Here is a 22966-nt window from a genome sequence, read left to right as displayed (position 1 = left end):
TACGCTCCACTTGCCGTCATCTTCATCCCCACACCTTGTGCGCTTTCACCAAAAAAATTTCTCGGCTTTTTTTCCTTCACCGACTCCTCCGAACCCGTGAATAGCAAAATATATATATATATATATATATATATATATATATATATATATTATCCTCAATCCTTGAGAGTATAATTAGGAGACGCCGACGGTCGTAACATATTAAGACATGCAAAGACAAGCAAATTCAAAGTATCACAAGTGTTACACGGAGAAATAAAAAGCTTAATTCAAGAATATTTTCTAAAGCATTTGCTAAATAACCATATTAAAAATGCATCGTTTTTATACACTAAAATAATTATGTCTTTCGCGATATGTATAATTAACTGCGTTAAATTATAAGCGATGCTTACATGGAATATGCTTAACGAGTAGCTCAACCGCGTGTTGACTATTGTGCAATACCAAAAGCTCGAATGCTAAGTTCCGCTCATCAAATCAAAATCAGCTTCTCGGTAGAGAAATGTTTATTCAAATCTAATTCGATGGATCGAGTAAATTACAACCGTTGATCACCTGAGATTCACACGAGGGCGATTAATTCATATGAATTATTTTTTTATCGGAGATTAATTCATATGATATGAAGGGAGAAATTCCTCCTCGGAAAGTGCTTCAAAATTTTGTAGCTTTTGCAAATCCCCAAAAAAGTTAAAAACAAGAAAAAGAATCTGCACAAAGCAAGGGCATCTTCTCACACGCTCGGATGGTCAGGCCTCAGACGATCAACTGCTGTTCAGACATCAGAAGCTCTCCGCTTTGAGCGACCGTTCGAGAGAGATCGGAGGGATCGACGCCGACCCCGACGGAAATGGAGTTCCCATTCGGTCACCACGCCCACGGGCACCACCGGAGAGACGACGACGACGACGACGACTCATCAAGAAACCGGCCCTACCCGCCACCCGGATCCTTCCTCCCACCCGACGTCTACGACCAGCCTCCCCCTCCGCGCCCGCCCTTCTACGGCGGCGGCGGCGACGACTTCGCCCCGCCCCCGCACCGGCCGTCCGGCGTGTACCACACCTCGCACTCGGCTCCCCCGCCTGCTTACCCTCCGCGTCGGGACGATTTCGCCTCCGGCTACTCCTCCCCCTACCCTCCGCCGCCTGAGAAATTTTCTCAGGGACCGACCGACTACCCGCCGGCGGCGACCGTCGAGCACGTGGGTCACGATTTCGATGAGCCGAGCGAGACCCACCATTCTTATCACCCCCATCTGCCTTCTTTCCTCCATCATCACACCCAGCACCAGTCTGACTATGATCCCGCTGCTGTTGCTTCCGGTGGTGGAGCTCTTGGCTCTTATTTCGCCAACAAGCGCACTTACAAAGTTTATTGCAAGGCCGAGCCCAATTATTCTCTGACCATTAGGGACTCAAAAGTCATTCTTGCACCCTCCGACTCCGGCGATCCTTATCAAGTATGTTGTTTTGCTTTGCTTTCGCCTGTCACCCCCGATTCTTGATCTTTGGTTCGGTTGGATGTTTTCAAGTTGATGGCTTTTTTATGGGGTTTGGTTTGATCTGCCTCATTTGAGCGTTGCGTGAGTGATGGTTTTTTATTCGTTAATTCTTTTAATGATGTGAAGTGGCTTGTATGATTTGATTTGTTCAGAAATGGTACAAGGATGAGAAGTTCAGCACCAGAGTTAAGGATGAAGAGGGGTTTCCCTGCTTTTCTCTGGTCAACAAGGCCACTGGTGAGGCCATCAAGCACTCTGCTGGAGCCTCTCACCCGGTAACTTTGTATCTCTGGATATTCAATCTGAAACCTCTGCAATTATAGGATATCTGTTTGAGCTGCAATTAGGATAGGAAAAATGATCTATTTGCATAATCTGGCTGTAGAGTAGGTAAAAAGGCTTGTGAGACTAGTCGTAAGCCAAATGTCACTTGTGTGCGAGCTATATTTTGGTGACCATGATACTTTAGCTAATAAGAACGTGGTCAATCTCATCGGTCAACAGAGCTCTCATGTTTGTTCTCCTTGTGCGAGCAAAAGAAGATTGCGGTCTTCCAATTATTATCGGCTCCGCTAGCCAGGAGTCATTTGCTTTAGCTGCTGTGTAACTTCTGAATTATCATTTTTCTGAACTTGTCTAGATTCTGTGAGTAACTTTGCGAACAGAATAGTTTTTGAATGACATAGAAACTGAGGTTAGTCTCAAAATGGCTCACTGTAAGCTATGTCTGAACAGTTGTTTGTCTTCCGTTCGATTGTTGTCACCACGATCCTCTGCTTTGGTTTCAGTTTTGGTAGCTAATAGTTAGACTGGTCGTGGTTCCAAAAGAATTCTTCTTGTGGCGTAAGTCCGTTTTTTCTTCTGGCTACCATTTTAGTACCTTTTTTACTGCCTAATCATTGTCTTGTGCTTTTGCCTTTTACGAGTGCTAACTTGGACACTACTGAAAAGGTTGACCACAGTCTAACAGTTGTGTCTTTCAGCTTTTGTAAAAAAGCTTGTTTGCACTGAGCCTTCACTTTCATTGCCTCAACTTGAGCTTCATCTCGACATGTGTATTTTTGAGCCAATTGGTGGGTTTGGTTCAACTATTAGAGATTCCCATGATTTGTTCATAATGCATGCTTGCTCACCAGAAAACGGACAAAGAGTTGATATATATTTTGCACTAGGATATAGCACCTTGTAGTCATTCATTAGCGAGGGGTAGACCCACTTTGAAGTCCGAGGAACAGCTTAATTTAAGCCTTAGCTCTCTGAAATATTGTTGTTTTCAGAGCTGCAGATATTTGTCAGATCTAAGATTTGCACTTTTCGTAATCTTCAGGTACAGCTGGTACCCTATAATCCAGAGCAGCTTGATGCATCTGTTCTGTGGACAGAGAGCAAGGACCTCGGCAATGCTTACAGAACCGTAAGGATGGTTAACAACGTTCGCCTTAATCTGGATGCTTTTCATGGTGACAAGCAATCCGGAGGTGTCCGTGATGGCACAACTATTGTGCTCTGGCAGTGGAACCACGGAGATAATCAGCGATGGAAGATCACCCCATATTGTAAGTTTCTTAGACGCAGAGGAGAGGAATAACCTTCTTTCGACTGCCACTTGTTTCGTCTTTCACTTCTGAACTATTTTGTGCTCTAATCTATTTCAGCGCCTTACAGAATCGTGGCCATTTTTCTAAACCAATATATCGTTTAATGGTTGATGCAGGATACATGGGGGCAGGGTTCCTGAATTTGGAGGTTGTCTTATTTGCAGGATATGCGGTTTGGTGGATTCTTATGCTTCCATGTGAGTTTGTGTTGTGATCTCGAATATTGCTTGTATCTCCATGCGTGATTAAGACTCGACTACTATCGTGTGTTACTTTTACTTTGGATGTTATGGTGTTATCGTTCTGTGTGTTATCACACCGCGGACTATATATATGCTGGTAGATTGGTAAATCCTCTGCATTGAGCTGTTACAGCTCGCAAAGATAGATATACTATGTCATGTATGTCATACGAGTGCGAGAAGAGCATGTTCTCATATTTCCATGCGCCGCTACACCACAAAGCGGCAAGCTGAAGCGACAAATATGACAGGAGCAGCAGTTAATTTTACAGCTGCTATCCTTCTTGTCTTAAATCAATCATGTCAAGCATTTTTCTCAGCTGACTCGATCATCTCGCGTGTTTACATACCTGATCGCCCACGACAGTTTTGAGTTCCTCTGGACTCGATTTCGTTTCGGAAGTGGGTCTAGATCAGTTAAAGATTAGCCCTTTCGAGCATTGATTCTGGGAGCTGGACATCAGGGGTTCCATGTCTCCCGGAGCTTCCGTCTCTGGCAGATTATGTTACTTCACTTCTCGTTCCCCAGTAGTTCCGAGGACAGGCTTGTCGGCCATAATTAGAGGCTGCGTGTCCGTTAGGTGAGTTAGGAAGTACATAGCTCCTGTTGCTAAGGCAGAGGGAGGCTTTCCTTCGACGTCTCTGTGCAAGTCCGAGGTCAAGGCCCTAAGAGAAATTTCTGGGTCCTAATCCTAAACCAAAGACAGAGCACGAGATAAGTACACAGCCTCTCTCTCTCTCTCTCCTCCTCTCTTACGATCACTTGACACATCTTGATGTATTTTCAGTATAAATCAAAGTCGAAGTTACGTTTTCAATGACAAGAAATGATAGGAACTATTACTCGAATTTCGAATGAAATTATGCTTGAACTCATCCGGCACTAGGGCACGTCAGACCCTATGAAATTAGGCTTGTCATGACATGTTCTTGTCGACATTCCTAAATAAGACGCGAGCGCTGGTCGTGGCCTCACCTCTGCCTCCGATTCTCGAATGGTTCTTAATTATCAAGTAAATGTTTTGTTTCGTATAATTTATATACTTCACATTTCAATTATAAAAATTTGCCTCACCCTCTCCATCAATTGCAAAATACTCGATCTACCACGAGTGGAGGTTCAGTTCCATCGAACTATGGCTGCGTTTGATCAGCTTTCCCAAGAGCTTTGGACTTCCAAAGTCCCTCGTAAAAAATTTAGAGCATTTGGTGAATGTTTTTTTGGGCCACTTTGGGGATATGCCAGTATCGGCAAAGCTGAAAGCCTAAGATAGGTGGAGGACCTACGGTGGGCTATTAGCATTTTCAGAAGGCAAGTTTTAGGCTTAATGAATTTTTTTCCTTCTAAAATTACTCTCTCCGAAATTTCATTTTCTAGTCTCGCCTTCATAAAATCGTATCAGAATCCCCAAATTGGAAACCCTAGAATTTCCCACTCGTGGTTACCGACGTGAGGACTTGCACGACGCCGGCATACCTCGACAAGTAGTCGTAGCCGTAGTGTTGCACAGTGGCCGATCGTCGTCGTAGGAGCCAAGGAGCGACACCCAGAAGCAGCACCACGGCTTATCGAAGGCGGCGTCCGCGACTTTGTTGCTTGGGTCCTGGTCCCGCCGAGGGGAGACCTTGAGGGAGAAGTTGCAACCGCGGCAACACTTGGCGGCCACCGGTCGTTGGAGGGCCTAGGAACGGCATTTAAAAGTAGCACCTAGCACCGCCCTGGGCGACGGTGGTGTCCACGGCTTCGTCACTGGGGTCAGAGTCCCACCGAAGATTTGTAGAGAAATGGTTTGGGGCTTTCGAATTGAGGATTTGCAAAGAAATGGTGGACGGGAGAGAGATGCTGCAAAACGTAGCCCTCTCTTCAACAAAAGAGACGATGAGCAGTGCCCTTTGTTTGACTATTCTTTTTATTAAAATTTCAAATTACTTTGCAAAAAACTACACCAACACTCACTAACCAAATACAATTTTCTTTGAGCGAAATACATTTGAGCCAAAGATTTCCCCAAAACTCAACCAAATACAATTTATGATAGTTCGCCTCTGAGTATCATATCAGTTGGATTTTTTGTAAAGTAATATTTATGTCTAATGTTGGGAGACCATGCCCTGATTGACATACCGATCCCAAGAGCATCTCAAACAATACTCAGATTCCTTTCTTCTTTCCATCTCTCCGTGTTCAGCGCCGAGATTCCCACGACACTGTGGTTGATTCTCGAGCGCAATCATTGTCACTATTGTATCACTAACTTAACATGCAAAAACACAGTTCATGCGCTGACATGAACAGATTCGCACTCTTCTCAGGGCTCAAAAAACGATGCTGCTGCTATTGTGCTGCTATTCATCAGAGCCTCAAACACCAGCGATGCAAAGGCTTGCTCTAGACTCGTAAGAGGGCCAATTAGCATTCAGGATTCAATGCTGGACTCGAGTTGAAAATTGCATGGCCACTTTGACAAATGTTTGTTTCTGCATGTGCAACAATTAATGCCGTTCGTCCCGGCTTTAAGCAATCTCACTGTACTCCACAGGAGCTGCAATATATCCTGCTCTGAATATCAACTCTACAAGCTAGCAAATTTTTTTCTCTTTCTTTGGGAATACAATTCATGGTTATCTTCAATTTTACGAAGATGAATTATATAAACAATGGTGCTGCAAACTGGCATTACTGATAGTAGCATGTTCTTCTAGATGCTCTTTGGGCATGAATCTAGCTAGCCAGTTTCAATTGTCTGTATAGGGTTTTATTTATAATTTTCATGCGTTCTCAAAAACAGCCTCAAGAATCAAATTTTGCTTTGTAATGTGAAACATGATAACCAAGAACAGGAGTAAAACAAAATTTTCACTCCGCTTCTCGAATGTTAGCTTTTTAGAGACTTATGCCACCCTGTTTACGCCCTTTGAACTCTAGTTAGTGGGTATTTCATATGCATAGTATTGACGCGATTCCTCGAAAGTGGGAACCGCATCATCGGCACGCGTCCAGAACTCCATACTAGGGTCCCTAATTCACTCGTTCACTTGAGATCCAAATTACGCCAGAAGATGTTGATTACACCAAGGACCGTAAACCTTGTTTCCATCTCTCCTGCTCTAATCCGATTAACCAAGAACTACTTGATGTATGCATATGATGTCCACAAAGTTACCAAATAAGAAAAAGAAAAGTTAGATGTGAAGAAGGGGGAACAGTTAGATCTAGAATTGGCTTCGGTCGTGGAGGTGGTGAAAAGTGAACTAGCCAGCATCATAACCACTTGATAACACCTTTATCTTAGGACATGATTCCACTAATTAATCTGGTTTTTATCTTGTCTTTAGTGAAACATGCCATTCGCACTCTCACTTTGTCAACATGCATGGGAAAAGGGTTGTGGCCTTTAAGTACGCGCACGTCTTTAACATTATAGATGAGGTCCATTTCCACTTTGTCAGTCCGTTAGTTGGTATCAGTTAGGGCAGTTAGGGGTGGCACAGAAGGAGAGGAAGGTTAGAATGAGAAAAATAAGGAAAAAAGAGCCCCCCTCGAGGACTCTAACGTTTTACCAAATCGAAAGCGAAAAGTCAAGGGTGTTGACATTTTAATGCGAACCAACTTCTAGATTAGTGGCTTTTGAATGGAGATTATAGAGGGGGCAAAGGGCCGAAAAAAAAAAAAAGGTTATCTTTTGGAGAGGTGACAAGTGATCACTTGCATGAGAGGCTACTTGGTCCAAATTTAATCTTATCCTACGTGTCTCGATAGCGGCCAACTGTCTCGTCCCTTGAAACGGTCGTTAAAAGCCGAGCGCCTCAATATAATTTTCTTCCATTCACAAAAGGGTCTTGTTAACCGAGTGTCCATAGGACAATTTCTAAGCATACTTAATGAAGAAACATTAGATTTTCAGAGCACTAATCGTGCATATTACAAGAGCGATTGGTGTATTTGAAATTGTAACGCTGTCTTACTTAGCTGTTCATCGAGCATTCTCTTGGCGCACCCTCTAATCAAAATCCTGTAAGAGGGCTACATTAAATTAAAGCACCTGCACCCACTTGAACCCTAAGTCAACACTTTACTATATGATTAAGGTGATTAAGGTTTAAGATTCCCATTTGATTAAATTTACTTAAAAAGGAAATGCAAGATTGCCAAATGATAGTGATGCTCCAACTTGCATAGTATATAGCGTGGCTTTAGAGAGGGTCATGTGTATGACTCGAGAGGGATGGCCAATGACGTCATTATCTGCCCATCCAACGGTTTTGATGGTTAGAGTGATGCCGTCGTGGGCATCATATGGTTGGAATGACTTTATTTTGGACTTTTATTTTATTCATTTTGTTTTACTTAATCGAACAAAAGATCCTATTATTTAGTGGAAAAACTAATTTCTCTCATTATCTTCTAATTTAAATAAGTCTCGGTCGCTCACGGTGATTTTGTGGAATTGTCGAGATGAGTGTTACTTAGACAACTTATGAACAATAGTTTTGTGAAAGAAATCTTGGAAAGAAAATTGTACTGATATAAAATACCTTTGCGGATATCTGGTTATCACAATTGCAGTTTCGTGCAAATGGACTTCGTTTGAAAGACAATTGAAAATAGATCGAATCACAATCCTAAAAGTAATTTATACCTTTTGAAGAGTATGGTAATTTTTCGCATTACTATTAGGTGAATTGGGGAGATAGAGAGAGAGAGAGATGGTTTGGAGACTGGGGATGTGTCCGGTGTCATTGCAGGCGGCGACAGAGACAACTGCCAAGCATAAATCTTGTACACGATCGCATGATGGAACAAGATAGAGTTCCGCAACATCGAGTATACAGAGAAAAGAAGAGAGGGACGAAAAGGGGGCGGCGAGACTGCTATTGAATTTGCTTTCACCTTTTCGTGTCGCGTGTATTCCATATGTTAAGTTCATACGTGTATCGCATTTAAGCATGAAACCAACTCACTAAAATCAACCGGAGGAAGTTTTATCTAATCAAGAAACAATGAAAACATGAATATCCCCCCCCTTCCCTTCCCTTTTCTTTTCTTGTTATGAGTTTTGTGCATCTTAGGATAATATTTGGGCGTGATTATGCATAAAAAAGAATGGAGTAATTATTAATGAAGTAGGTGACAAAGCGATACATATTGTGTCTTCAACGATATGGATAGGTAATTTATAATAAGACAAAAACGCGTTCAAACAAAAGCTGACATAAGGTATGGTATAAGATTTCTATCTCTCGCTCTCGATAGATCACAACCGCGATCTCATATGCTTATGAAATTGATAATTTAAAATCAATCGAGGCATCATCCACGGGGGAGGAGGAAACCCGGGTCGACAACCGAGCATCCCACTTGACAGAAAACAAGAGAACCAGAGGGGGGCGGCGGGGGCAGCGATCTGGTGCATCCGGGCGCACGTGGTCCCGGCTTCCGGACCGCCAGATGGGGAGATCGACGCGTTGGGGGGGGGGGGGGGGGGGCGCGTGCGTCATCGATCGTCACCGCCTTTCCGAGGTGGGGCCCCCCCACCTCCCCCGCGGGGGGCGAGGGAAGGACGGTGGCGGTGGCGGTGGCGGCGGGAGGCGCGCCTCGCTGCTTCGCTTCGCAGTGTCGTTTCGGACGAAAGTCGAGATTGGGGACAACGCTTTCTCGGGCGGTGGGGCCCCCACGCGGTTTCTTTTGTGTGGTAATGATTCCCCCTCCACCGCACACGTGTCGTCCAATAATTTATTTTTAAAATTATTCTCGCAAGCGCTCGATAAATTCCCATCCCCCCCGGCCCCCGCGGGATTCCGTCCGTATCCTCCGGCGCCGTCCCTACTCCAACCATTATTAATTTCTTCCTCTTCTCCACAAAAAAGAAAAAAAGAGAAAAAAAAACATCTGATTTTCTCGACTTAACCAAGTAGGCAAAATCGAGATTTTAGAAAAGGATTAGTCAGTACCGCTAAAAAATCCCAAGTCGGTGTACTCTCACGACGGATCTACCGTCCGTTAGCTCCGGCGCAAGCATCCCTTGTTAAATATCTGGAGTGGAAGCACCCGTGGCGATCGGCGCGTGAGGTGGATCCGACTCAGAAATCCAACATAAACGGGTCCCACGAGCGAGGCCTTCTTTGGGAAGCCGGACCCCAAGAAAACGAACTGGGATCGAGAAAGTTGCCGAAGCCTGCCAATTTCATCCCGGGAGCTCCCTCGAGTGTTTGGAAATCTGCTAAAATTCTCAAAATTTGCCTCAACGTTGCCAATCGATTTTTCACGAGTGAAGTCCTCTAAGATGTTTCTGTGAGTCACGCAAAAGTAATATGGGAGAACTGCGACACGAACATATTGATATGAAAAATTATTTTTTTTTCGCGATGGGAACATTAGTTTATGGTGAATTTGACACGGGTTTCAAATTATTATTTTTTTTTTGGTGCCAATCATGTTCACAATTAACAGGAAGAAGGAAAAAAAATTTAAAAAAAGGGGGGAGAGAGGGTTTTTAATGAGGGTGGGGTGAGGTGGACCTTAATAATGAAAGGCGGAGCCAAGATCGGAGCAAAATCCCACGAGACGAGGCACGGATTGAGTAACATCCAGCTCGGACATCATCGCCATCGCCAACACGTGGATCGGATTCGGATTGGGCCCCACCCAACAATTATCTACGCGCATTAAACTGATTAATCTCCTCACCTGTCCACTACATCAACGGATGGGACTTTTCCACCAAAAAAAAAAAAACAAAATAATAATTGCTAATTATTGGTTTCGAGAAGATCGGAGTCATATTATTATCATCATTAGAATACAAGATTAACATTAATTGTATATTAGCATTATTCATAACATAAGCTGCGGCCGGCTTCGTGGCCACGCCGCTGGTAAGGGTGCGCATGGAATGCATTCCGGAATAAAAATTCTATTCCGGAATGCAAACAGAATGACGTTTGTTAAAAAATTTCCGGAATGCATTCTGGAGCGATTTTTGCATTCTGGAATAAAAATGCGTTTGTTAAAAATACTTGATTCCAGAATGCATTCTTGATTCCAGAATGAGTTTTTAGCAACAAAAAGAGAAGCTACTTTTTGTAGCTTCTTGATTCCGGAATGCATTCTCCCTATTTTCTCACAAATTTTTTTTTCAGAAAATGCATAAAAATTGAAAAATTCTAGAAAAATTCATAAAAATTTCCAGAAAATAAAAAAAAAGTCAGATTTCGGGAAAATATGAAATTTGGTGAATTTTTTTTATAAAAAATTAAAAAAAATTAAAAATTTCAAAACTTCACAGAATAGCTTAAAAAACATGTGGCCACCCACTTTGAGTGAAATTTAAATTTTTTGAGGTGCCCAAAAAAAATCAAAAATTTCAAAACTTCACAAAATGGCTTAAAATACCTGTGGCCACCTACTTTGAGTGAAATTTAAATTTTTTGAGGTGCCCAAAAAAGAGAAAAATAATAAAAAAAATTTCAAAACTTCACAAAACGGCTTAAAATACTTGTGGCCACCCACTTTGAATGAAATTTAAATTTTTTGAGATGCCCAAAAAAAATAAAAAATTTCAAAACTTCACAGAATAGCTTAGAATACTTGTAGCCACCTACTTTGAGTAAAATTTAAATTTTTTGAGGTGCCCAAAAAAATTAAAAAAATTCACAAAATGGCTTAGAATACTTGTGGCCACCCACTTTGAGTAAAATTTAAATTTTTTTAGGTGCCCAAAAAAAAGTAAAAAAATAAAAAATTCACAAAATGACTTAGAATACTTGTGGCCACCACTTTGAGTGAAATTTAAATATTTTTAGGTGCCCAAAAAAATTAAAAATTCAAAAAATTCAAAACTTTACGAATGGCTTATAATACCTGTGGCCACCCACTTTGAGTAAAATTTAAATTTTTTGAGATGCAAAAAAAATCAACAAATCAAAACAGATTTCTAAAATAAAACATTACCCTAAGTTTCTCCATTGTTGGTGTCGGAATGTTTTATTTTTCGCCTTTTTTATTTTTATTTTTTATTTTTGTCTTTGGATATAAATTGTTTTATTTATTTATTTATTTATTTATTCCTAGGACCGTGTCAGCTTCTCCGCGTATGTTTTGTGTCGGGGCACTAATCAGCATGTGCAGCTCGCTAGGCCACCATCGGATTGGCATTTTCTCTTCTTCTTTTTTCTTCTTCTTCTTCTTCTTCTTCTTGTGTTTTTTTCTTTTTTTGGCACGAGCTAATTAGCATATTGGAAATTGGGAGAAGGGCGATTTACATGCTCTCTATACGCAATTAATAGCAGATACTTACATAGCGTTTGGTATTACTGACCCAATGGGCGGTTCAAAGTAAATGTAGAGATTAGGAATTCTTGTCCGGCCCCGTCCATGACCGGAAATGTCGGAACCTCTTTCGAAGAAAGATCCGGCCAAGGCAGGCTCGGGTTCAAGAAAGATGTGATTTCTCCGGCTGTCCGAATTTCAATTGCAATCTTGTTTTCTCGGTAAATAGAAAGGTGTTTCCCATAATAAGGGCATGCTTTTCTAGAAAGAATGATATGGCTATCTTTCAAAGTCAAGATACGCGTACTTTTGTCTACCCTTATGATGTTTATATTGAATCGATCCGCTAATCCGCCAATTAAACTCTATTGATGTGTGGATCTAAATGATTCAATTGGATAAATTATATTTCAGGTTTGGCCTCTCGAAGGCAGCATCTATTGAAATTTATGCGGTGACATTTACTACGAGATAGGCAAAAATTCCCGGGTGAAGGACATAACCACTAGGACAAACACTTTGACCCATTTCAAGCAATCTCCGAAGTGTATGATTAAAAAAGGAAAAAAAAAAAACACCTGCTAAAATGAAGTTTTGCCCGTCTGAATTCATCACCAAAGTAGCTTTTATCACATTGGTGAACCCCAGCAGCCCATTCATCTATTGATTGCATATGTCTCATGTGTACACTTATATCTATCGACACGACAAAGCAAAACTCGAATGCCAATTTTCGATCGCGGGTTCTTACCAAATGCTTTCAAGGAAGTCTATGCGGTACATTCCGAATGACGGACAAGATCATAGCCTAAAAGGCATAATAAGTACGCCCCGTTCATTCTCGATCTGAATTAATTCTTCCTTGTCACGCAATAACTCATATATTAAAAACCCAAAATCCGTCCTTCTTTTTCCTTTATTTTTTCCCCCCGCATGATAATATGTGCGTCAAGTTTGAGAGATAGAGGGAGAACAAGGCACCACTCCACATATATTCTATTCTAACTTCTAAGTATGGTCGATCGGCCTATAGTTTAATGCATGACTTAGCTTAGCAATATTGTATAGTTAGCGCGGGTGCGGAAAACCCTAAAAACCAGAATGATCCTTTCGGAGAAGGCAAACCGCGAAGGATCGAATGAGATCGTTTCGGCGTTCCGCAAAAGAAGCTGATTTTTTATTCGGTTTGCAATCGCTTCGTATTAAAGGGAGATGAACGGAAAGTGGTCAAGACATCACACGGCCTAATATGGTCCTTTTCTGCGCGTTTGTTATTTTGATGAAGTCAATATTCCCAACTTGAACAAAAAATATTTAAAAAAAAAATAAAAACTTTTACCATATTTGGCAAATTAGGCAATATGAGGGCAATCTCCCTAACACCTTCCAAGTAGGCTCTTCCCAAGATGCTCTGGATCTTTCATGCCCTCCTTTTCCTTTTTTCTTTTTCATTGGAGCACGCTAAAGATCTTCAGAATAAATTGACCTTGTCACGTCTCGCCGATTCATCCTTTTAAACGACAATGGAAGACCCGATTTGCACGATCGGTTTATCTGGGTGTCAAGCTACGTGCTCGGAGACGGGACTTGCTCAAATTTGGGGTGGCTCGGTGCGCTGTGGCTTGACGGATTCACGGACGCTAATCAATCTCCCGAGTTTCATCGTCGTCCTCGATGAGGATCAAATTATTTGTACATGAATTGAACCGGCAGGTCCCCAAGATTTTTGCGAGTCGAGGGTACGAATGGTGGCACCATTGTAGAATACAAGAAACTTTTGTTAATTTATTACTCAAGCTAAGTCAAACAAAACGGCAATATGGAAAAAGGGAAAAAAGAAAAAAAGAGCAGGAATAGGAAATGGGGAAAAAGTAATAACCCATGGTAATACTATAAACCCGTTTTAGGAGGACAAAAGTTAGGCATGTTGAACATAATATGCGTTATTATATTATTGTAAGTGAGGTTTAAAATAGGATTTTTCAGTTGCTTGGTCAATTAAATTAAAAAAAATTGAGATTGATTAACGATTTTTCCATGTGGGTGTTGGGATAGATTTGTTGGATTTGGAGAGGATAATTAAGGCAAAAAAAAAACCGATTTTTTTATTAAATTTTTTTTTTCCAACTGTGCTGTTAATGTGAAGGGACACAGGAACATGGGTCCGCCCCAGCGTGTTTAGAGACAAGTGGGCAAATAGGAGAAGAAGAAAACTTTAATTCGCCATTAATTTCGTTTATCTTATTCACGTTGGTTTTCAACAAAAGGACAGATTGCAATTAAATATGCAAGAACAAAAGAAATAATAAAATAATAATAAAAAAAAAAGCCAATGAACTGTTCAACGATCGAGAGGGAGGATTCTTCAGCAAGTGCCTTACCCTCTACGGATCTTGTGGACTCGTGTGAGCTGTGGAAGACGACGACGAAGAAGAAGAAGAAGAAGAGAAGGTGAGGGCGAAGGTGAAGGTGGTGATCTCTATTTAAGCCCTTCTCTTTCTCACCTTTTCCTCCTTTCTAAAACAACTTCTCCTCTCCAAAATCCTTCTCTCCAGTCTTTCTGATCAGCAGTGGTTTTTCATTCGTATCAGCTTCTTTCTTTCTTTTTGCTTCGAACGTTGGTGGCCATGGAAGAAGAAGGGATGGTGGTGAACCAAGCGAGAGAGCATCAGGAGCTGATAGATTTGCCCCCGGGCTTCAGGTTCCACCCCACGGACGAGGAGATCATATCTCACTACCTCACTCCCAAGGTCCTGAACAGCTCCTTCTCCGCCAGTGCAATCTCAGAAGTAGATCTCAACAAGTGCGAGCCTTGGGACATGCCAAGTTAGTAAATAGACCCTTCACTGATCCTCTTTCGACAAGCCTTTTTTCGTTTTTCAGTCTGGAGAACCTTTTGATTTCTCTATATTCATTCCGGGTTTTGGTTTTTTTATTTTCCTTTCCTTTGCCTTTAATTTTCAGAGAAAGCCAAGATGGGTGAAAAAGAGTGGTACTTCTTTTGCCAGAAAGATAGAAAGTACCCGACAGGGACTAGGACCAATAGAGCCACGGAGTCTGGGTATTGGAAGGCCACAGGCAAAGATAAGGAGATTTACAAAGGAAGAGGCAGGCTTGTGGGGATGAAGAAGACCCTTGTTTTCTACAGGGGTCGAGCTCCCAAGGGAGAGAAGACCAACTGGGTCATGCATGAGTACAGGTTGGAGGGAAAATTGGCTTACTACAATCTCTCCAGGGCCGCCAAGGTACAAGTTACATGTACATATGCATGATCGCTATATATACTTTCTCTACCGTTCTATACCTTTCTTATGATTCTTTTTTTTTTTCATGAAAAGGGAAAGATAAGAAGGAATTTCATTTTGATGTGGCTTTTGAGATTGAATCCTCCTGCTTTTTCCTTATCCAGTTTTATTATAATTTCCCCCTTTTGTTCATGTGGGTTGCTTTTGCTTTGGTTGTGAGGATATCTTGGCAAAAAAGCTGAAGGGCTTTTTGTGATGATGTTCATATGATTGCAGGATGAATGGGTGGTGAGTAGGGTTTTCCACAAGAGCACAGGCATCAAGAAAGCTCCATCTCCAGGCCTGCTCACAAGAATCAATTCTTATGTTGATGACTTGTTGGATATGTCTTCGCCCCCGCCGCCACTCATGGAGCCTTCTTCGAGCAGACCGAGCTCTAGCTTCACCGACGGGGAAAATGAACTGAAGGGCGTGATAAATTCGGTCCCAAGAGTGCCGGATGGGAACACCGGTTACTTTTATTTTCCAGCAAATTCGACCGAAGACCAGCACCAAGTACTACTGCAGCAACAACAAGATCATATGAGTTGCTATAATATGATGAACCCAAGTATCGATGCAAGTCACTGCCCTCCACAATTGTCAAGTTATCCTCCTCTCTTTCCCTCTCATTGGTCTACGAATCCTGATGAGTACTTGCTCCAAGGAAGAAGCGACATGATATCAAGCTTTGGCGGTGCGGGTCTTAGCCGTGGGAGTGCCAATCATGCTCTTCTAAGAGCAATAAGGGCAAATTTGGAGACATCGAACCTTCAGCATAACAAGCAGTGCAAAGTGGAGCAGTTTTCATCTAATCATTCTATGGTTAGTCTATCTCAGGACACCGGGCTCAGCACGGATGTTAACAATGAGATATCATCTGTAGCCATCTCCAAGCGAGAGGTGGGAAGCGGCGATACATTTGAAGACCTCGAGGGTTTATCATCAGTAGGCCCAATTCAAGATTTTGATTTTTGGGACTTCTGATCAAGATGGCGAAACATAGACAGCATCATATAGAGATGATTAATTTAGAACTATGATCCACTAGGTATTATTTAGTTTTTCAGGTTCATGGATCCTTATATTCCTGTACATAAAATATTCCCAATGTCCAACACCTTTTAGATTCTTCTTTTATTGATGGATCAGAGGGAACGTGTTACGTGATTACAATCTTATGGACCTTTTATGTAAATTATTATTTCCCTTATTGTGATTTTGCAGCTCTATATTAGTGCATTCGTTCTGCTTTCTTTTGCTCTCTCTCTCTCTCTCTCTTTCCTCCTACATTCTGTTAATGAATCCTACGCGTGTTATTCTACGGAGCATTAGCTGGCTGGTTTTACCATGAAATTACAGACGAGGGATACTTTGGTCAAAGTGTGCAAACTTTGGGGTCAAGTTCAACGTAGAAAGTTTACAAACTATTAAGTTGAAAAGGTCCTTCTAACCGGGGAAAAAGGAAGATAAAGCCTGATAAAGTCATCAGAATTTAAGAAGAGGATGGGGTGATCTTTTCAGCTGAGAGCACTGTGATGGCATATCAATCCAGGTCCACTGAATGTGAAATGTAGATTGAGGGACAAGCCTGGGGGATCAGCAAATGGGAGTTAAAAGCTTCATTAACACAGCTGAAGGAGGGAATCTCCTCAAGTTCATCACACCCATCTTCTGATCGATCTAATTCATGTGTGCACAGCTTAATAACCCATTTAATTAAAAGAGAATTGAATTCGGAAGGGAATGACATCATGTGCAAGTCCTTAATGCTTGGACAGGTGGATAATACACTTCAATCAGCAACCTTCTCTGTAGAGAAAGAGATTTCCAAAAGAGAAGAAAAAAAGGAAAAGAAAAGGTCCTGGATCACATGAATCATTCCCAGGATTCTAGCAGCAGATGCCTCTCTCTCTCTCTCTCTCTCTCTCTCTCTCTCTCTCTCTCTCTCTCTCTCTCTCTCATCGATCTAACTAAACGTTTTTAATCGAGACATCAAGTAACAAAAGAACAAGTGTTTCCTTCCCTTTTTCTTTTCATCAAAAAAGAATGAATTGAAAAGACGACGAAAAAGGGTATGTTCTATGGATAACATGGGAAGGTCTCAGCTACAAGCTTGCTCTCTTTCTGTGGTCTTTTCCCTCCTTCCATTCCTCTCTCTCTCTCTCTCTCTCTCTGAGATGAATCAATAATTGACAGTATTCTTCCTTTTTTGTTTTTTATCCTGAAATGTTATACGTTTGTCCGTAGTCTGGTTCCTGCACGAAAATCATCTGCAAACGTAGAAAGGGGTGGGCCACGAACGCAAGTTCAATCCATGGAGTAAACCACTTCTTAATTTGCCTGATATTAATTTCAACAAGAACAAAAGCAATAACAGCAACAAGATGAACCCTTCTGGGAGAGAGAGAAAGAGAGAGCTTCCGTTCTGGCCCATCAATGTGTCATTTTACTTTCTATGCAAGGCAAAGGAGGAAGAGTTGGTTTGAGACTTGCGGGGGAATTAACCGCGCATTTCAGGCCGTTCACTCGTTTTCATTCCCTTTTTGGACATGGAACCTAGAATTGTCGCGCTAAAGCATTCTTGGTCCGAAGCAAATGAAGAGGAAGCAAACAAAAACAAGAACAGCGTACGCAACACGACCGTAAAGAGGCTGATGATTACTAAAGCCATCTTCTCGTCTCTCTCTCTTCTCTCCGCCCCCTATCTTCCTTGTGCATTACAGAAAAAGGCCTGATTTGCTGCATGAAAAAATGGAGGGCGCCACCAACCGGTCACGAGGCCAGACCACACACTCTCCCTGCGCTTCAAAATTACTACATCTCTCTCTCTCTCTCTCTCTCTCTCTCTCTCTCTCTCTCTCTTACCTCATTTGCTTGTCATCTCTCGGCTCATTTTTTATTAGGAAGCATTTGTGCCAATCTTTCATTTGGGTTTCGATTTCCGAAATTTAATTTATCGAAAATCAATATAATCCCTGATTAAGTTATCTGACAAGTATTTTGAAAGCACTCGCTGATGAAAACTCTGTTTAGTACGCATGTCGCCTGCATACAAAAGGCATAACTTGTCTTCATCACTCACACGGATAGATCGCTCAAAATTAGAGTTTTTATCCATCACTTTGCAGATACTAAGAAAATTAAATGCCACAAGCACATGCAAGGGATAATGTGCTTGCTATCTTTTCTTTGTTAAAGTACAATACGAATGGATTTATTATATGCCAGCAGAAGCTTAACTAACATTCATTGTAATTACAGAAAAAACCAAATGGGCAAGGAGAAAAACATATAATTTATATACTAATTGGCCCCATAATTGGAAGGAGCAGATTGCAATTTCAACCTTGTTTTTATACGCAAATCATTGAATATCAGACTATCTTACTGCGCGGGGATGCTGAACAGTTTCTTTCTTGTCCTTTGAATCCATTCAGATCATGCTTTAATCTTTGGTTGATGACTCCACTAACGCGCCTAAATCAATCATCGTTGACTTCGTTTTTCTATGACTTCCGAAAGTAAACGTACCTTCTTAATTTAAACGTTCTCTTAATTAAGCATGATTAACAAAGAGAAAGCTTCAGATCTTGACACTGTCTCATGCATCGCAAGAAAAAGATCCGTACCTTCTTAATTTAAACGTTTCTTTTTTGGGTTTGGTAATTTTATTTTATTAAATTCTTGAGGGTACTTGTAAACAAGAATCATTTCATAAATATAAGGAGAAATTCACGCCCGAGAGAGGTAAAGACAAATCGAGATGGTTCGATAGATCATTCATTGAGCTTCATTTCATGCCTTTTATATTCTTGTGTAGCAATCAAAAAAATTGTTTGAAAAATCCCTGATAGCAGCTACAATAGTTCTTTACATGAAAAAGAAATTAGAAACCCTCCTAATCACGTCCTTTCATCCGTACTCTAAATCTCCATCGAAACATCAGTGAAAACGAATTTTCGTGCATATAATATAGGGAAATGGTGACCCAAGAGAGAGAAATTATTTATCTATGTATGTATATATATACACATATATGTGTGTGTGTATGTAAGTTTCGTCAATTTCTTCGTCTTTGGACGTACGTGGATGATGCCGATCCGTCGTGGAATCAACTGATATATTGCCAGTCTAGCAAGGGTCTTGCACAGTGAATTGTGGAGGAAATTTCACGCCCGTTTGTTTTTGTAGTGATATTCTTGACTTTTCCTTTTTGTTCGAATAACCTAATCTTGTTTTAGTTTTTTGGTCCGTCATTTCATTCGAAAGAGAACGCGTAAAACGAAGGGCTAAGTGTCTTCTTGTTCATGGAACCGGTGAAAAGCATCGAATCATCAACTTCCGGAATGGTTCTCGTTCTAGACTCCAGTGCCAACATTTTCCCACGAATGCACAAGTAAAGTCTAGGTATTCGCATGGACATGGCATGTAAATGTCTCCTTGTCGTTGCGAAAACTAGAAGGTATCGGGTCTTCTAGCAAAGACCCGTATCATAAATCACTCGTCAATACTCCCGTGCCAATGAATGTCACGAGTAATGTCGATGTGAGAAGGGCGACACGTGAAATTTGAGGAGCAATGAGGAACTTTATGATGTCCTGGATATGTGCCGTGTGTGTGTTTGTTGGTGTTGATAAGTATGTCCAGCGTAAGTCACACGCTAGTATCGCTCCGCAAAATGTTGGAACAAGTCTTGCCTCCTGCTTTCGGTCATCGTGTTAATCTCGATTTTGCTTTTGTTGCCGACACTGATATCAAGAATCACCTCATAATATGTGATGGGCTACAGTTTTTGAATTCGAGATCTAACGCCGTTCGAGACAAAACGTACCAATTGTCCTATTGATTGAAGACACACGATACTCGACTCGCATCGTTCAATCTTCGATCAATTTATTTTTATATTTTCTTACCATATGAGAGCAATGCCGACATTAAGTTTGTCGGTATGAATCGGTCGGTACACGTATCACGTTTAAAGAACAATATCTACTAGGTTAATCACATATGAAAAGAAGAAGAATGAGAATCCATGAATCTAGAACGCCTGACGAGGGTGTGTCGAGCGATGGGAAATTTCAAGGAAATTTCTCCAAGGAAAGCACCAAATCCACTAGCATCGTCAATTCCCCGTCCAAGATATATCATATTTGTCACAGCTTGAACAACAATCTAAAACGACATAAACGCCATTGATGTGGATGTGTTTAGGTTTTTACATTTCTGTCGAGAAGCCTTTTAGGTTCGAGAGACTTCTCTGGCGTGTGTACGTGTAGTTGAAATTTCATTGGTTTTGAAATCATGTGTATCCATGCATGCACATTAGGCAAAATAAGATGCTCAATCCCTTTTTGGGTCATTTCAAATATCGAATTCATAGTTACGTTACGGGGAAGGTGCGCGTCTGTTGGACTTTGGTGATTTTCCCAATACAAAGACTCTTTATGCTTAAACAGTGGGCACTGCACTGAAAATCAAAACATTTCCTTATTAGGTATACTTAACGAGTGCTTTGATGGAATTCGGTACCTAAACCCTTATAGTAATGTAAGAGAGAGTACATACCGATGCGACATTAAACTATGTGAGTATGCACCTAGGGCGAGATTAATTATCTTACTTAAAATAATCGGCCACTTTCGTTCATTAAATGACTCGATGAGATTTCTTGGAATACCTTAGCAAATCAAACTTTCAAAGTCTCCTCTAGAAAAAGCTATAAGAGAAATGTTCCTCTATTAGGTCTATGTTACCTAACTTAATTAATTCAGGATTGGATTTTGTATATCGACGGAAAATTATCTAAATGATAACGGAGTTATGTCGTTTCTATGAGCAGTTCATTTAATTGCGATCGCTAAAGTCGAGGAGAATTGGCGAAATTTCGTTTCATCTGCAGAATTAATTCTTCATTGTTCGGTTTCTAGAAATGGAAATAAACAAAGACTACTTTTTCTGTAGAGGGAAGGTGTCAATTCATACTTCTTGGAGAAGTAGCAAAAACAATCTGTTTCTTCAAGACAAATTGAAAAATTAAAAAATCGGATAAATGCCGGTAAGCGAGTCGATTGAGACTTGGTACCGCAAAGTGATAAATTCATCGGACAAAAGTCGATATGTCGCACAAATTTAGGTTGGCGAATTCTAAAAGCTTTAGTAAATATGAGGGGTTGCTTATAACCGCGGCAAATAAAAGTTGACAACTCAATAGAAAAAGCTAGCACGCTGAAAAAAAAATTAAATGTTCATAAGTAAACAAGATCAAAGTTGCTAACTAAATGTTAGTAGGTAATTACATTTGAAAAAAGCTAGTAAGCCACTCTACTTTAGGTTTGTAATTTGATATAAGAATTGGTGAGTTTGGAACCATGGTAAGTCATACTAACAAGAATTAGTAAGAACGAAATTGGGTGCAAAACTACCAAAATAGTGGTAAATCTGAAAAAATACTCCCATCATGTCATTAGGTACACATTCTTACTGAACCGTAGTATTACCCTTTCTTCTAAAATGCACGCATCTCATAATCGTGTTCAGAATATATGCTATTAAGGGCGAATTTTCTTTATAATCCTACTTCTAAACGCGATAACAACTTCCATTGCGGTCAGCTCCGGTCATCTTGACTTTTCTAATCAGCATAGTCATCTTGATAATTACATTTACCTTCAGTTTAGAAAGCTGGGATTATTATTATTATTATGTTAAGGTCTTAGTTTGGGTGGTGAACAGCTCAGTCACACATGAGGCCATGGTGACAGAGATGTGCAGAGGCGAGGGTCTAACACGTCCTACAACGTGGCTGGAATCGACGAGGCAGTTATATCCTCCGCGGGATTCATGACGCAGCGTTTGACTTTAACCATGTCGCTCGGATTAGGGTTGCGGGGTCATTCCCCATCTCTGTCTGATTGTCTTGCCACATCTGGTTGGATTGACCCGTGTGTAAAACAGAAAAAAAGAAGTGGAATGCGATGACAGTTTCGGGTTGCAGCTCGGAAAGTTCCTAGAGAGTTTGTCTTCCCCCCTGCTGATCCATTAAAAAACGCGCATGCAGTGCAATCTGAGTCAAGATCGAAACTTCGTGTGAAAGAACCCCAGAAAGCAACGAGAGAGAGAGAGAGAGAGAGACAGACAGACAGAACGAGGCTACGTACATTCATATCATGAACTAGACCAAGGACCCATTGAAGAAAAGCATTCCCTGAAACTAATGTGATGGTTTCAACCAAGAAAAGGAGTTTGCTGTCAATGCCGTCGATGGGTGTTCGTCACTCAAGTGACGGATCATGCGCACAGCAATGCGTGTTCTCTGAAATTTTGAACAGCTTCGTGTGGAAATACACGAGAAGTATTATCGTTCAGGGAGTTTCCAAAGCAGGTCGCGATCAGGAAACTTGTTCCAAAGGAGTGTTATCAAATTTCCAATGCCGACATCGTTGGCCGAACGAAGTTTTCCGAACAACATTGTTGCACCCATCAAAATCACCGACAGCTGTCGAGATGACCGCCGCCACAAATGCTGGCGTCGCTCCACCCAATCCCCATCCTTTACTCTTCGCTGCTCTCTCTTCTTTCTCTCTCTCTCTCTCTCTCTCTCTCAACTTGATTCGTCAGCCGTGGCCAGAAGATGAAAGAAGGGAAAAAAGAAGAAAAGGGAAAAATTGAACAATAGGAGAACACGTCTAAGTCATCAAATAGTTAATACACTATTATGTTCTTCTCTGAAAAGGGAAATCTCAGGATGTAAATTTATCCGCCAATTTAGTGTATCGAAATCCTAATGCACCCTATAGCTAATTCGCACTTCCGATTGTAACAAAATCGGGGATAATTGTTCAAAAAGTTTTAATACGACGGGCAATTCATTCTTAAACCTTTCAATTATGTCAATTTAGTTATAAATCTTTTGACGATTTATCAATTTAGTTCTTCCGATCAATTTTGGCAGGAAATCACTGATATGGACAACTATTGGCTGCCAACCACCCTACATATGGCCGGCACCAATGTGGATAATTTTTCCGTTTTTTAAAACTTTTTCTTTTTTTGTTCTTTCTTTC

The 22966-nt window shown here is 41.1% G+C and overlaps 2 protein-coding genes across 2 annotated transcripts; both read left to right on the top strand.

The window, feature by feature from the left end:
• Positions 1 to 709: 709 nt before the first annotated feature.
• On the top strand, positions 710 to 3457 carry LOC115674759 (ricin B-like lectin R40G3). Its single transcript, XM_030597260.2, has 4 exons — positions 710 to 1465; positions 1660 to 1782; positions 2835 to 3063; positions 3222 to 3457. Coding segments are annotated over exons 1-4 (966 nt in total). The 5' UTR covers positions 710 to 853; the 3' UTR covers positions 3224 to 3457.
• A 10645-nt stretch (positions 3458 to 14102) lies between these two features.
• Positions 14103 to 16132, top strand: LOC115674642 (NAC domain-containing protein 46-like). Its single transcript, XM_030597100.2, has 3 exons — positions 14103 to 14442; positions 14581 to 14861; positions 15138 to 16132. The coding sequence occupies exons 1-3, from the start codon at positions 14244 to 14246 to the stop codon at positions 15885 to 15887; spliced, it is 1230 nt and encodes a 409-aa protein (XP_030452960.2). The 5' UTR covers positions 14103 to 14243; the 3' UTR covers positions 15888 to 16132.
• The last annotated feature ends 6834 nt before the right edge of the window (positions 16133 to 22966 follow it).

Source organism: Syzygium oleosum, unplaced genomic scaffold, assembly GCF_021117445.2.
Source record: "Syzygium oleosum isolate NSW1041296 unplaced genomic scaffold, Sole_v2.1 Sole_v2.23, whole genome shotgun sequence".
NCBI classification, from domain to species: domain Eukaryota; kingdom Viridiplantae; phylum Streptophyta; class Magnoliopsida; order Myrtales; family Myrtaceae; genus Syzygium; species Syzygium oleosum.
This window is presented reverse-complemented; position numbering and strand designations above follow the sequence as displayed.